The sequence below is a fragment of the Lytechinus pictus genome, chromosome 11 (assembly GCF_037042905.1).
Source record: "Lytechinus pictus isolate F3 Inbred chromosome 11, Lp3.0, whole genome shotgun sequence".
NCBI classification, from domain to species: Eukaryota; Metazoa; Echinodermata; class Echinoidea; order Temnopleuroida; family Toxopneustidae; genus Lytechinus; species Lytechinus pictus.
The window spans coordinates 26,125,855-26,141,747 of record NC_087255.1 but is presented as its reverse complement, the minus strand read 5'-3'; the positions used below and the strand labels follow the sequence as shown (position 1 = coordinate 26,141,747).

Sequence of the window (15,893 nt, the reverse complement as noted above, 5' to 3'; positions counted from 1 at the left end):
AGAGAATAAACTTAAAAGGAAAATAAAAACAGTGACTTAAGATCTACTTCTGCTTTCGCACAACTCGCACTTGGCCATTGAGTCCCTGTACAGATCAAGTTAGAACTTCGGTCTCTGTAATTGGTGAGTGGAGCCAACGGAGTTCCGCGGAACAACCAATATAACAGAGATCGAAGCTTTTGGTCCCCCCCCCCCAGTATACGCGTATGATTGTCGTTTTATCAATAAAATCCGGTGGCTTGTAATTCATATTTTCTGAAGATAAAGAATGCTAAAAAAATCTTACCATTAAATCTGCGCTGCTAACAGAACAGCGAACAAAAGATATATTGGTAATTGAAGTTAAGACATAATAGAAAATGATGCAGAATCAACGTTTGGTATCTCAGTTCCCTGACGTAACTAATAGAATCGTATGTTTGGTATGGCAGCATATCTAGTAGGTCCTAATTATCGCATACATTTGTAATTCCGAAGCTTCGTTATTCCGAAGGTTCGGATATTCCGAAGGTTCGTAATTCCGAAGGTACGTTAGTCCGAAAACGAAATGAGGTTCATAATTCCGAAGGTTCGTAAGTCCGAAAAAAATGAGGTTCGTAATTCCGAAGGTTCGTTAGTCCGAAAACTAAATGATTAACTAACCATATTTTGTTTTCGGACTAACGAACCTTCGGAACAACGAACCTTATTTCGTTTTCGTATTAACGAACCTTCGGAACATCGAACCTTATTTCGTTTTCGGATTATCAAACCTTCGGAATAACGAACCTTCGGAATAACGCCACAAATGTTCGGATTAACGAACATCGAGGTAAAGGCAATTTGCGTGTTTCGGTATTACGAACCTTCGGAATTACGAAGTATAACCCTAATTATATGCCCCAAAATAGGTAAACTTTCCTTTAACTATTATACTAATCCTTGGATTGTCAAGATTGCATTTTAACTTCAGGTAGGCCAACGTTATTGTTGAAGGTTTGAGATGCATGAGTTTTTTTCTTTTCATTTTGTTGATAAGTTTTGTCTTGCCTTTTAATATTGTCTCTCGTTTTTAAATATTTAGACCCTGATAGAGTTGATTGGTAATCAGTTTAATGTTTGACTCTCTCAATGAATAGGATATACTAAAACTTTTTGTTTGATTTTGTTCACGGTAAATTTAGTTGCTACAATTCTCTTTTTAAAATATTTTTCCTAAGTAAGAGCTCACCTTTAAAACATTCAATCATATTAGTCTAAATGTCATATTATGCGATTTCCAATGTTTTAGAAAAAATCTGTTTCTTTACAGCAACAATCACTCCCGAACAAACCACCTTGACTGCCCATCTCGGAGAAACTGTTACAATCCATTTCAACACAGATATGACTGACACACTCAAGTGGCGGTTTAATGGGGATTCAATATCTGGCTCTAAAGGAAAGCAGAGTCTCACTTTGGAAAATATACAGATGGATAAGGCTGGATTATATAAATGTTTTATACAGTCACACAGATGGGATGCAGACAAGCAAGCAATACAGCTCCTTCATATCATCAGTAAGTTGACACTTTATATTCATGCTGCATCTTCACCATGAATGAAGAGCCTTTCTTTTCCTGAAGCACATTTAGCTCCCCTACATTATAAACCTAAAACAAATTAGAATATGGCAATTTATCTTTTGTTACATTGAAGAAAAAAAATGTTTAAAAACAGATAAATAACTTGTTAATATCAGGCCTGGTATGCTTTGTTGTTATTACCATAAGGAACGAAAAGAAAAAAAAAGCGAAGTCATGCAACAAAGTGCGTCAGCTTAGTTTTCCTTTTTCTAAAAGCAATTTCCTTCAGTAGGCCTATTCTAAATTCCTGTGTCTTTTCACATTCATATGTAACAAGGATGTAACAAATCAAGTTTGGATCAGTTGATTTTTTTCTGAATTAAAAGTTCAACACACTTGAAACACGCCTAAGAGGATTTTGTGCCAATTAAACACCGCTTTTCATATACCGGTAGACGGACCGGGGGTTGGGTTTATTGAAACTCCCTTACCCCAAAGCAAAACTCTAAAACTCGTTTTTTTTTTGGCGGCGGGGGAGGGGGGGGGGTTGAAATTCTGCATTATTCTTGTTTCATTTTGTTCTGGAATGCTTTTTGTCGCAATCAACTCGACATTTTCCAATAAAACCCATCAAGATTTCAAAAATAAAATTCCTAACTTTAGTTTTGTTCAGGTGTTTAGATCTATATCGCGAAAGACTCAGAACTTCCCACTAGAACCCATTCTTTAGTCTAGTTTAGAATTGAAAAAAGGATAATTTGTTATCTCTTAAACATTTTTTTATGAATAATAGTGATAAGCATGGGATATACTGTAAAAAATGAAGTGCTAATTTAGCACTTACAGTGCTTGTATAGGGACTGCACTACCAGTGCTTATTTTCTCGTTCAAATTGTACATGTTCCCTTGCATTGTAAATAATAATAGGGGTTACTTTACACAGAATGTCCAGCATACCGTTGGGGAGCTGACTGTGAACAAGATTGTCCTGAGTGTCTTAACGGAGGCAGGTGTGATGTAGACTCGGGGGAGTGTGTATGTCCTCCTGGTTTTAGCGGGACAACATGCGATCAAGGTAAGCTTTCCTAAATTGAACCAAGAAATAAGTATGTCCACATTCTCAGGACCATATACACGAAAACCCTCCCCCAACTTCCCATCAAATCCATGTAGGGGCCTTAGCATCTACACTATACTTCGGGGTTAACCGTATTCAATTGCACATGCAGATGCAAGGGGCCATAGGGGCTGCATGCCCCCTCCCCCTATTGGGCGGCGCAAAAAAAATAAGGAAAAAGGGGGAAGGAAGAAAAAAAGAAAAAGAAGAGAAAGGAGGGGAGAAGAGAAAGTGGAAAAATTAGGAAAACGAGTAGTTCAAGCTTATTCATGGATTCCTCATTACGAGTGGAGAAAATATATTTGCTTAATATTTGCTTTGCTTCACCTATATTAAATGTGAGAAAAGTTGATTTTACACTCCATATGGCATAACATATTTACGACATTTTGTCTATTTATCATCGCCATTTTCACTGCAGTCCTGGGGAGCAACCGGTTTGGACAAAATGGCAGTTTTTCCTGTGATACCTCAGGAGATGACCACAGTCTAGCGTGTCGGGGAAAACTCTTCTGCCTACCAGACCCCTTTGGATGCACATGTGCTGCGGGATTCATGGGGATCGTTTGCACAAGAGGTACACTCTGAGATCATCCTATGTGATGCAGTTACAACAACGAAACCAACTCCAAAACGACCGATGTATGTTACTGGAAATATCGTAATAGCGTTGGTCGGTACGGAATCGGTTTTGTCAGTGTGACTGGCATTGTTTTGTGTGATCTCCCTCTGCAAACCAAATTAAATAGATAATATAAAGTCAAAAGAAAAGGAAAGCAAAGAAGTGCACTTAGCTGGAGGCACATGCCACGTGTTCAAAAACCTAGATCAATGTGGCACCAATGTCTTTTTCATCATTTATAGGGAACAGAGGCTGGCTAAACGATCTTAAATGGATGGTCCAGGCTGAAAATATTTATATCTAGCTAACTAGAAACAAATTCACAGAGCAAAATGCTGAAAACTTCATCAAAATTGGATAACAAATAACAAGTTATTGAATTATAAAGTTTATCAATATTTTGTGAAATCAGTTATGTGCACATCGTCATGAATATTCATTAGGTGGGCTGATGATGTCACATCCCCACTTTCCTTTTCTTATGTTATTAAATGAAATCATACATCTTTCATTTTTTCATACATGTATAAATGATGTGTCTCCATTATGATGAAATAAGTTGCGGCAATAAATAACTAATTCACTTAATCAGTTGTCAATCCAATTGTTTTTTTGTTCTTGGTAGAATTTTTTTGAGTAAACCTTGTTTCATGTAATAAAATACAAAAGAGCTGAATAATGCAAATCTTTAAAATTTGTTATTTGTTATCCGATTTTGATCAAGTTTTCAGCACTTTGCTCTGTGAATTTTACTCTATTTATTGAGATATAAATATTGTCAGCCTGGACCATCCCTTCAAGTGGATGTCATTCCCGGATGTCATTACTATGTAACAACATGGGGACAAGACCCAGACTTACTTACTTTCTTTCTTTTTCTGTGAATAAAAATCACTACTTGAAAAAAATTACCCCCTGCATATGCTAATGCTAAGAGCAATAAAGAAAAACCTAACCTTTGTAGGATCAGTACAGATGGTAACCAAAGACATGTTTGACGTACAAGAATATGATATAATGCCCTTATCCTTTTGATTGGTGCCTTTTACTCAGCACAAGAAGTGTTAAGGTCAAGTATTTTCTCATCAAAGAATCATGTATTTCTAGTGTGTACCTGCTTTAGTGCCAATGTCTAAGTGTTGACATTGGAACACATTGTCACATTGTTTAATTTGTGTTGAGTTTCATTTAAAGTATTTTGTTGAAGAGTAAGGGGAGGATCGGGGAAGTCATGATAAGCATCATCTAGAATCTACAATGTCATTAAAATGAGATCTTTGGATCAGGTTATAATGCTTCATGAAATAACCACATTGTTTTCTTTTAACAAGTGGTGCTTGGTTAATATAGTTGGTTTGTAATAGGAGGATGCATTTGTTTTCATCATTCTGCCATCGCCTGAGCTTTAATTGCCAAGTAATTTTGATCTACTATCAGGTTTTCAAAATTTACACCTGAAAATTAATTGTTAGGAGATAATATGTTTGGTTAGGTCTATGTGTATTTTCTGCAGGATGAGGACTAGTTGAAAATGGCATCCTTATCTCATATATGTACATTGAGTGAAAATAAACAAACACAAATCCAAAGAGGACATTGCTTATATTGATTAATGAAATTAACATAATATTTTACAAAGAAAAGTGTATACATAGTTGATAATATGGGTATGTTAAAAGGCTCAAACTACTAGGTAATCAAATTGTTTAACCGGCCGTTGTCTCTACGACATAGACTCTCTCGTGTTCCAAGCAAAAAAAGCATAATTATGACAATTTTATTGAAATTCGAAGTAAAAACAGGAAAGTTGTGACATTTTCAATATACCCATGCTCATATACCATGTATATAAGTGATAATCCGCAATAGCTGTACACAAATATAGTGTCACACACTTAATATTTTGATATTCTTCATTGAATAACACATTTTATTTTCGCCTATGATGTAATTTCAATTTCTAATGAAAAAAACATCATCATTTTATTATGAGACTATTCATCACCAAAGTTAGCAGAATGAAAATACAAAATAGATATTGAGTGTGTAAATTGGGGGAAATTCATCAGCTCTCTTATTTGCATACATACCCGGATGTGATGACTATTTTGGAAGAATAAGTGAAACTTCAAACGTTTCATAATTCATCATTTTAAGTTCAACTTTAGCCATGACCGTTAACCCTTGTCCTACGGCAGTCTATATTTTGTGAATTTCTGCTTTTCGTTTCTTTACCTAGTACATATTCATGTAGTTAAAAATCACCAAAGAATCTATTTTTGAAACTAATGATTCGTATAATCATACTAAATTTCTATAACTGAGAATCTGAGGTAAAACATTTGATATGAGAGTTATGCAATGAGGATTGTAAAACAAACAAGCCTAGTGTTTCATTGGTGATTTGACCCAGCATTCTTGTTTAGCATGAAGTTTATCAACTTAATTAGCAGAATACCAATTATCAAGGCTAAAAATTGTTTTGCCATATCAAAATTAATATACATATATAAATAATGATCAAATTCAATGTATTTGCAAAATTATGCAATGCAAGAGTCAGTAAAAAGTACAAATGTGTCGATGTTTACTTCTATTAGTGCTTGTTTTCAATGATCTATTTATATGCTGTTGAATGCTGTCCATACTATGAATAAACATGTGTAGACATATATAATAATATTCCACTTCATTTACTTTCTACAAGAATGTGCACCAGGGAGATATGGGGCGAACTGCTTGCAAGAATGCCACTGTGGCCCAACGAACATCTGTAAGAAGGATACAGGGGAATGTATGAATGGGACTACATGTGCAGATGGCTGGACAGGCGTCAATTGCCAAGGTTAATAAATTCTTTTCTAATATTATTTTCCATGAAAAATTCTAAAGAAATTAAAAAAAAATTATGAGAAAATGTGCGTGCACACACACACACACACACACTCTCACACCATGCACACATGTACCCTCACACTCATACCGATTAGATAGGCTGATAATATGTAGTATGAAATAATTTGAACGTCCGTAATATTGCAAGCATATGATTTTTTTCTTCCAACAGTTTTTATTAATTTGACCAAAATATATGCAAGTTTTCTTTTAATGCGAGGTATTTTGTAAAACATTGTTTAAAAAAATGAAAAAGTGTATACATAGTTGATAATATGGGTATGTTAAAAGGCTCAAACTACTAGGTAATCAAATTGTTTAACCGGCCGTTGTCTCTACGACATAGACTCTCTCGTGTTCCAAGCAAAAAAAGCATAATTATGAAAATTTTATTGAAATTCGAAGTAAAAACAGGAAAGTTGTGACATTTTCAATATACCCATGCTCATATACCATGTATATAAGTGATAATCCGCAATAGCTGTACACAAATATAGTGTCACACACTTAATATTTTGATATTCTTCATTGAATAACACATTTTATTTTCGCCTATGATGTAATTTCAATTTCTAATGAAAAAAACATCATCATTTTATTATGAGACTATTCATCACCAAAGTTAGCAGAATGAAAATACAAAATAGATATTGAGTGTGTAAATTGGGGGAAATTCATCAGCTCTCTTATTTGCATACATACCCGGATGTGATGACTATTTTGGAAGAATAAGTGAAACTTCAAACGTTTCATAATTCATCATTTTAAGTTCAACTTTAGCCATGACCGTTAACCCTTGTCCTACGGCAGTCTATATTTTGTGAATTTCTGCTTTTCGTTTCTTTACCTAGTACATATTCATGTAGTTAAAAATCACCAGAGAATCTATTTTTGAAACTAATTATTCGTATAATCATACTAAATTTCTATAACTGAGAATCTGAGGTAAAACATTTGATATGAGAGTTATGCAATGAGGATTGTAAAACAAACAAGCCTAGTATTTCATTGGTGATTTGACCCAGCATTCTTGTTTAGCATGAAGTTTATCAACTTAATTAGCAGAATACCAATTATCAAGGCTAAAAATTGTTTTGCCATATCAAAATTAATATACATATATAAATAATGATCAAATTCAATGTATTTGCAAAATTATGCAATGCAAGAGTCAGTAAAAAGTACAAATGTGTCGATGTTTACTTCTATTAGTGCTTGTTTTCAATGATCTATTTATATGCTGTTGAATGCTGTCCATACTATGAATAAACATGTGTAGACATATATAATAATATTCCACTTCATTTACTTTCTACAAGAATGTGCACCAGGGAGATATGGGGCGAACTGCTTGCAAGAATGCCACTGTGGCCCAACGAACATCTGTAAGAAGGATACAGGGGAATGTATGAATGGGACTACATGTGCAGATGGCTGGACAGGCGTCAATTGCCAAGGTTAATAAATTCTTTTCTAATATTATTTTCCATGAAAAATTCGAAAGAAATAAAAAAAAAATTATGAGAAAATGTGCGTGCACACACACACACACACACACACCATGCACACATGTACCCTCACACTCATACCGATTAGATAGGCTGATAATATGTAGTATGAAATAATTTGAACGTCCGTAATATTGCAAGCATATGATTTTTTTCTTCCAACAGTTTTTATTAATTTGACCAAAATATATGCAAGTTTTCTTTTAATGCGAGGTATTTTGTAAAACATTGTTAAAAAAAATGAAAATCTAAATTAATCATTACAAAGAGTAAGTCTTTACACATGCGGATCTTTACATTCAATTCGTTAAATACCTGTCATTCTTTTTTTAAAGCCTTTTGAATCATTCCGGCTTTAATTGATTAATTTAAAAGGTGTGAGTGGTTAACAGGCCTATAGTTGGATGAGAAAAGTTACTCTGTCATCGATGAACATTTTGGTTCTTTACATGACGGTCATGCATCATGCCTCACCTTAAAATCAGCTTTACTTTCCTAGCTGCTCTATTGAGAAGCTAAGAAGCTATATGTGTTAAATCCTCGGTTGAGAAAAGCTACTGCGTTATTGATAAACATGGGATTTTAAGTCTCAAATGCAGTAAATAATCACTCTTCTTTTATTATTCATGTCTTTTTACAGTTAGAGGTTCACCCTCTCTTGACACTGGTGATGATGAAGGTAAAACCATAATGAACTCAGCATGATCGACATGACGTAGTTTAGATTAACCTTAAATCAAGGTTATTTATTTTAAAGTGCGAATGGGAATGACTTGGCAACATGTGGTTTTTATCTCCCTTTGTATGTATCCAAATTAAAATGGATTTTATTTAAAGTGATCATTTCACTTCTGATTTAAAAATTTCTCCTTCTGATTTAAAAAATTCTCCTTTTGGTTCCTGAAAATGGGCTAAACATTAGGCTTATAGTGTAAAAATACCATCCCAAAAGTTTCAAAGTATTATATTTACAGGATCAATTTAAAAACCTAGGAGATGTAAACCAAAATTTGAAATAATTGGGAGTTGGTTTCAATGACTATGTGCACAACAACACATTAATTCTAGATGAACACAGCATTACCTACATACAGTGTGTACAAGGTATACACTGAATATACAGTGCAGCTAATAGTGTGTGTATAGGAGATACACACAACAGAATGCAGTCAAAATAGCCAACGGACTTTTTGAATTGGAGAAAACTGGTCATAAGCTGAACCCGTCTACTAGACGGTTCTCAAAATCAGGCTAATAAATTGCTACTTGTATCTAAATTAGAGTTTTTCATCCTATATTGTGGTCTGTTTCAGGGTTTTTGAGGACAAATACAGGCACTCATACGCACGTTTCAACTCAGTTTGAGAAATTTTTAAATCAGCTGCTCACAAAGTTAAACGATCCCTTTAACGAAAGAATTCTTCTAGAGTTGAACAACTTCTTTTGCGACTCCCAACAGCCAAATTCGAAAGTGTTTCCACCACTGTTGATCAACAATTAAGAATAAGTAGTTGGATAATTTATTCCTGATAAGCTGCCATGAATTTAAAATAATTAAGTTAGTAACTATGATGAAGATATACATATATATTTTTCAATTAGATACAATGATTAAACTAGGTTTCGAAAAAATTAAAGATATTACATGTAGCCATCAATTTATATGGTTGAAATGTTCGAAAATATGAAAAAAAATATAGTGCTGTCGATGTAGAGAATTTATGAATTTCTTCATGTTTTTTTTTAAGTCTGGGAAGGAAAAAGAAGAAAAAGGAATTATTATTGATCGCTGATGATTGTATTCATATGTCATGGATTTTATATGTAAGCCCATATTCCTTTTTGTCTTCTGATCTACTATAATAGTGATTACGGATATTGCAACCACTTCTCTCTACGCTCCCATTGCTGACACCACTTTAGCTCCAATTCCAGTTACCACGATAGATACCATCCCCGCTAGCACAACCGAGACTACACAACCAGTTCCATCTTTTGAAATATCAAGCTTCCAGTACTCCCGGGTTAACCACGGGAATCCTACAACATTGGTTTGTGTTGTGAATGCATCTCCGAGTCCTCCTGCACTAGAAAGCATCAGCGTCACCTGCACAGTGAACGGACAACTAACGATAATTCCACGACAAGAATCCACTGCTAATGAGACAACCAGAACATCCTGGTACCAGGTTACCGTGAGACTTGATGAGATGCCCAAGAACTTTATATGTCTTTTCCATGGACCGGGCGGGGGTAATGTCTCACAAGATCTTGCTGTCTATGTTTTTGGTGAGAATATAGCAATGATATGTCAATTAATTCATGTTACAAATGGCAGTGTTTCAATTTCACTATTACCTGTGAAAATACTTCGAACTCAAGTAAGAAATGACATGTATGTTTATAACAGCCACATCCTAATAATATCTTGCAGCCTCGGTCACAAACATGACGAATGCACGTAGCCTTTTAACCAATCTAGTCTCGGGTTGTTAGTGTTCTCCAAATGGATAATGATATATGTATTAGGCCAGTACCATGAGCATGATAAGAGAAAGAATCAAGTTATGATACATATTAAATGGAAGTCTCCAGCAAAACATGTAGACAATAAAGTAGAATTTGTTTATGAGATCTATTTAAGTGGACCTTAACTTGTAAGTCCAACTTGCTATACTGAGGCCTACTAGTTCTAATATGAATCTTCAAATACGTTTTCGCTATTTTTTTTTCATTTGTGCCTTTCAGAGCCCCCGAGGTTTAATAGAAATGAAGCTCACATTCTCGTTCGGGAAATAACATCTCAATCGATCACCGTACGCTGGTCAGCTTGGAATGGGAATCATGATTACGGCGATGGGCCAGTGATCGGATATCATGTCTACTACAACACCCAAGGTCAAGATGATCTAGTTAGAGCATCACAAAATATCACCAGCGATGTAACCTATACCATTACTGGATTGGTACACGATACACAGTATGATATCAAAGTCACTGCTTTAAGAGAAGGGGAACGGGGAGAGGGGAGTTACAGCTCACCAATAACAGAAAGGACCAGCTGTATTGGTAAGATCGTATATGCATTAACAATACTGACTGGCGATTCTTTATTTTTATGTTAAGCAAACAAATATATTGGATAATGCAAATATAATGGTTTATAAAAAAAAATCCTCATCAGTGAAATTTCCAGTTCCAAGTAAGCAACCAGCAGAAGTATCACCGAGACAAGTCTCAGATCTAATACATCGTCTTTTAGCACAATTACAAGTTATTATTGTAATTTAGTCTGGGACAGTGCCATGATATTTTGTGAGGGTACGGGGCGACCTATAATGATTTACTTAATTGAATTTCAAGGGTATAGAGTTCAATGACCAATACTTTTATCTTCATGCTGTTGTTCTATCCTCCCTTTATTTTTATACGCCCGTCCTGCGGGACGTATTATGGTATCACGCCCGCTGTCCGTCTGTCTTTCCGTCCGTCTTTCTGTCCATCCGTCCGTCTGTCTGTCCATCTGTCCATTAACTTTTCTTTGTAAACGCGATAACCTCAGTTTAACTTAGCCTAGGCTCATATAATTTGATGTGTATGATACTAGCATAAATCCCTGGAAGCCTATTGATTTTGGGGTCAAAAGATCAGGGTAAGGACACAGTGACGTGTTTTCATCTTACCCTTCTGAAGTCCTTGTAAATGCAATAACTTAAGTTTAACTTAAGCTAGGCTCATATAATTGGGTGTCTATGATACTAGCATGGATCATAGGAAGCCTATGGATATTGAGGTCAAAAGGTCAAAGGTCAAGGTCACACTGACATGTTTTCATCTTACCCTTCTGAAGTCCTTGCAAACGCAACAACTTCAGTTTAACTTAAGCTAGGCTCATATAATTTGGTTTGTATAATAGCATAGATCTCAGGAAGCCTTTTGATTTTTAGGTCAAAAGGTCAAAGGTCAAATCGCGACACCTTCCACTTTTCTTGCTTGACCAAAAACTCAATTTTCCGCGTTACATTCGGGTGTATCATGTGCTCGCCCTAGTGATACTCTTGTTCTTATTTCCTCCCATTTTTGACTATTTGAAAATTCATGGACGAAGTGGCCTGCATTTGTTTAAAGTTATTTTGATTCGGCCAATCGATCTTTACCTGTTACTTTAATCATATTGAACACTGTAAATCTATAGGAATGTGCGTGTAATGTACAAGAGTAAATTGAAGAATATCATGGCATACTTTCTCTACATCTTGAATATAATAGACTCCATGAAGGCTAGTTTATTCTGGTTGCCAGGGAACTGACGAAGGCTTGCCACATACACCATTCTTCTAAGATGCAACCGCTGCTTTTGATTTCCTTTTGCTCCGTGACCATTGCTGTTGAAACCAAATGCATGCTCAAAGCAGCAGATGGAATGAGTAAACGCAAATGCTTATCCATGCAGAAAGGAACATTTACTTCACTTTTACTATTCCTTTGCCTTAACATGCCTAGGGTACATGTATAGCAAGTTTTTTTTAACAACATTGGTCTTTTGTTGAAAATGCAATGAATCATTTGTAATGAATAAATACACCCCTTTGATTTTCTTTTCCCTTTTGCAGCACCTTCTGCCGCACCCGTCTTGTCTCTTGGAGATCAAACTCAGTCATCCATCTCTTTGAATTGGGAGGTGATCTATGACCATTTCATTATTTTGTTAAAATTGCGATTTTGGCTAAAATATGTAACAAAATATAGCTGGGTGTGTATTATGATAAATAAGACATCTTTGAATTAAAGGAGAATGAAACTCTTGGAGCAAGTTAGCTTTTGTGAAAGCAGAAAAAACAAAGAATAAGATCAACAAAAGTTTGAGTAAAATAGGACTAGCAATAGAAGAGTTATGAGCATTTGAATGTCGAGATCACTAATGCTATGGAGATCCTCCCATTGGCAATGCGACCAAGATCTATGATGTCACAGATGAACAACTCTCCCCTTTTGGACACTGAAAATATACCCCAAAACATCTCTTTTTGCTCATTCTAATCATATATGACAAACGATTCATCAATGATATAATGTTGTGAAACCTCTGTACTTGTCCTCTCATAAAGAGAACATCTCACCTTGTGATAGACTCTATAAAAGTGAGAATATAAGTGAAATAAGTACTAAAGTAATGAGGGAGTTGTACGTGTGTGACATCACAGATCTTGGTCGCATTGCCAATGGGAGGATCTACATGGCATTAGTGATCTCAATATTCAAATGCTCATAACTTTCTTATTATTTATTCAATTTTCCTCAAACTTTCAACAATATGTTTCTTTTTGATATGGATTCAGCTGGTTTCAAGGGTTTCATTCTCCTTTAAACAAAAAATCCTAATTGCTTTGCTACTTTGTAAATGATTGCTTATAACAAGACGAAATTAAGTAATCGCACAATTATCATGTATTATGTCGCTTCAAGCTCTTATCCTTATTCAACATTACATATTATGTTCTGTGGTAAATTTTCATATCTACATTTTATTTTCATACCTTTATAAATCAAAGATGATACCTGCGGGCACATGGGGGTGCAGTTCTCTTCTGGGAATCCTCATTAGTCTTAGCACCAATGGACAAAATGGCGGTCCCCGAAACTTTTCATTTAATGCTGATGATGGCACAGCTACCATCAACGAGCTTCAGGACTGTACTACGTATAGCATCAAAGCGGCATTTCAGAACAAGGACGAATTGGGGATCTATTCAGATGTGTCGTCTGTGAGCACATCTAAGATACGTAAGAATTCAGTTTAGTATTTGCTGCACAGATAGGTATATGCAGAATGATTTATGCTATTTTGATCAATTTGGCTGTGTGGCACATGTTGCAAGACAGTTAATGGCTTATTGAATGGTCCTTCAATTATGTAAAATAAACTAATTATGTAATATCTATTTATTAAAATCCCAATTAATATGACTACGATTCCAAAGTTGCATGGTATGTTTTCACCATTCTATCCCATACAATAAGACAATGAATATAACTTCAGCTTAATATTTAATCCAATAATATATATATTTGTAGGAACATCCATCTGTTTAAAAATATACCTATATCTATTCCCGAAAAATATCTTGCCCGTCAACAATGACTGTAATAGGCGTGGTCTGCTCCAACCCCAGGCTTTTTCTTCAAACATGAATTCAAGTTTTTTAAACAATATTTTCAGGACCTGCAAGTGTAGAGATCTTACGGACGTCGCCAGCAACCACCCACATTGATGTCAGCTGGGAAGTATCTTCAAGTATATGTTCTCCTGACTACTTTATCTTACGATACAGTCTCTTCAGAAAACTTGCATGCCCATCATCAGAAACCACCCTTGTACAAATTGAAGTCAACACTACATCTACACAATACAGGATAGATGGGTTAGAGCCTTATTCGCGGTACAAGATTTCTGTTATCGCAGTAAATAGTATTGGGGAGAGTGAACCGACGACTCGCAGTGTTGACACAGGGGCGGGACGTAAGTAAGATTCTTTTAACAATTTCAGTTTGTATTAACAAAATAATGATAGAATTTTCCAACAGGTATTGCATGCTGGATTTTTTTTTTCTAAATGCTGAAAAATTAAGAATAAAAGTGCCTATGAATAATTTCTCATAGCTTTGGAGCAGCAAATAAACGCTGGAAACAACAGCCAAAACAACAGCCAAGTTTTAGAAACGAAGGGAACTTCATACCAATTAATTTCAAATTGATGTAGTACCATCATACTCAGCAGAAGTTATGTCTGTCATGCGTAAGTTTGCTTTTTCAATAAAATAGGGTAATCCCATTCAAATACAGAAAATCCACCATATAGGCCTACAATTATATTGAGATCAAGATTGATTGAATCAACCACGATGGGTCACACCTTTGTCCAAACTTTATATTACACACCGTCAGATATTACATTCTATCCATATAATATGCAGATCGATAATCACTTTCAACACGTGTGTTTTATTAAATTCACAATACATTATGGAATAGCAGCACCGCTTTCCTAAATACTTGTTTTATATGAAGCATTTTCATCTCTATGATGATTAAAAAAAACAGTTAAATTTAATTACTTTGATATATGTTTCACTCTCTAGGACCAGCTGCCATCAGGAACGTCATGGTGAATCCCGAAAGAACGTCTCCAACACGACTAGAGTTCACCTGGGAACCGCTCAATTGTAGAAATGTGAATGGAGAATTCTGGTACTACTATCCAAGAATCTACACGGACGGTGATAGAACAAGGCGACCTGCTGATGCTGAATACTTAGAATCTGACTTAACATCATCATCATTCGAGTTCAACGAACTCGAGCCATGTACAATGTACGAACTGAATATCTATGGCGGAAATAGGGACCGGCAAACTGGAGAAGTTTCCAGAGCAAATGGCTTAACAAGTGTTACAAGTAAGTGTAAAACAGGGTTTATCCTAGAATATAAGAAGTGTGAACCGGGAAGCGGGGTGCTGGGGATGCTAAAGTACCCCCAAGATTTGTAGGGGTTCAACAACTTGTGCATGTACTATGCCGTATAAAGACATAACCGTTTGGAGAAGAGTCTAGAGCAAATAAGGTTGGCCTGTTAAAAGGTAGAAATTGAACCAAAATCACCTTCATTTTGCAGCAACCCCCTCTGGTTTTTTTGTTTTTATTTTCTTGTGATGAAAACATGCTCCCGTGTAAAGATAATCTCTTAGTAGCCATATCTGGAATGGTTATTGGAATCGTATGTTCATAGCTCATTTAAAGCTGAATCTTTAAAAATTGATAATAAAACGAGAAAAATTTTGTCTTACATTTTTATTTCAAGACAAACAATTTTAAGGAGTTTCCATCTCCATCCTAAAATGAATGTAATTATTAATTGATTAGATTATAAAAGAAAACAAATATTTACTTTTCATGTGATGGGTCCAGAATCCCGATATCACCGGCCAAGATCAAAGCTCAGTTGAGGTTATGTGTTAAAAGAAAAGAGCACGTTCATATTTCAAAGATGATCTTTAAGATTCATTTTTTGACAACTAACTTTACATAAAATACTCAGATAATAACCATACTTGGGTCATGAATTTGGTCATTTCCAAACTATGAATTTCATTTTTTTTTCAATTTGAAGAAGAAAAATACACTAAAAATTTGTCAATGCTCAAATGG

At 35.2% G+C, this 15,893-nt stretch overlaps 1 protein-coding gene across 1 annotated transcript in view; it reads left to right on the top strand.

The window, feature by feature from the left end:
* The window catches only part of LOC129272040 (receptor-type tyrosine-protein phosphatase delta-like), a 52,066-nt gene that overhangs the window by 4,124 nt on the left and 32,049 nt on the right, over positions 1–15,893 (top strand). The window contains exons 2-13 of the mRNA XM_064107068.1: positions 1,292–1,540; positions 2,490–2,621; positions 3,085–3,240; positions 5,993–6,130; positions 7,500–7,637; positions 8,329–8,367; positions 9,555–9,977; positions 10,437–10,757; positions 12,302–12,369; positions 13,241–13,472; positions 13,909–14,208; positions 14,829–15,143. Of these exons, the coding sequence (XP_063963138.1) occupies positions 1,292–1,540; positions 2,490–2,621; positions 3,085–3,240; positions 5,993–6,130; positions 7,500–7,637; positions 8,329–8,367; positions 9,555–9,977; positions 10,437–10,757; positions 12,302–12,369; positions 13,241–13,472; positions 13,909–14,208; positions 14,829–15,143 (2,511 nt within the window). The remainder of the gene's footprint in view (positions 1–1,291; positions 1,541–2,489; positions 2,622–3,084; positions 3,241–5,992; positions 6,131–7,499; positions 7,638–8,328; positions 8,368–9,554; positions 9,978–10,436; positions 10,758–12,301; positions 12,370–13,240; positions 13,473–13,908; positions 14,209–14,828; positions 15,144–15,893) is intronic.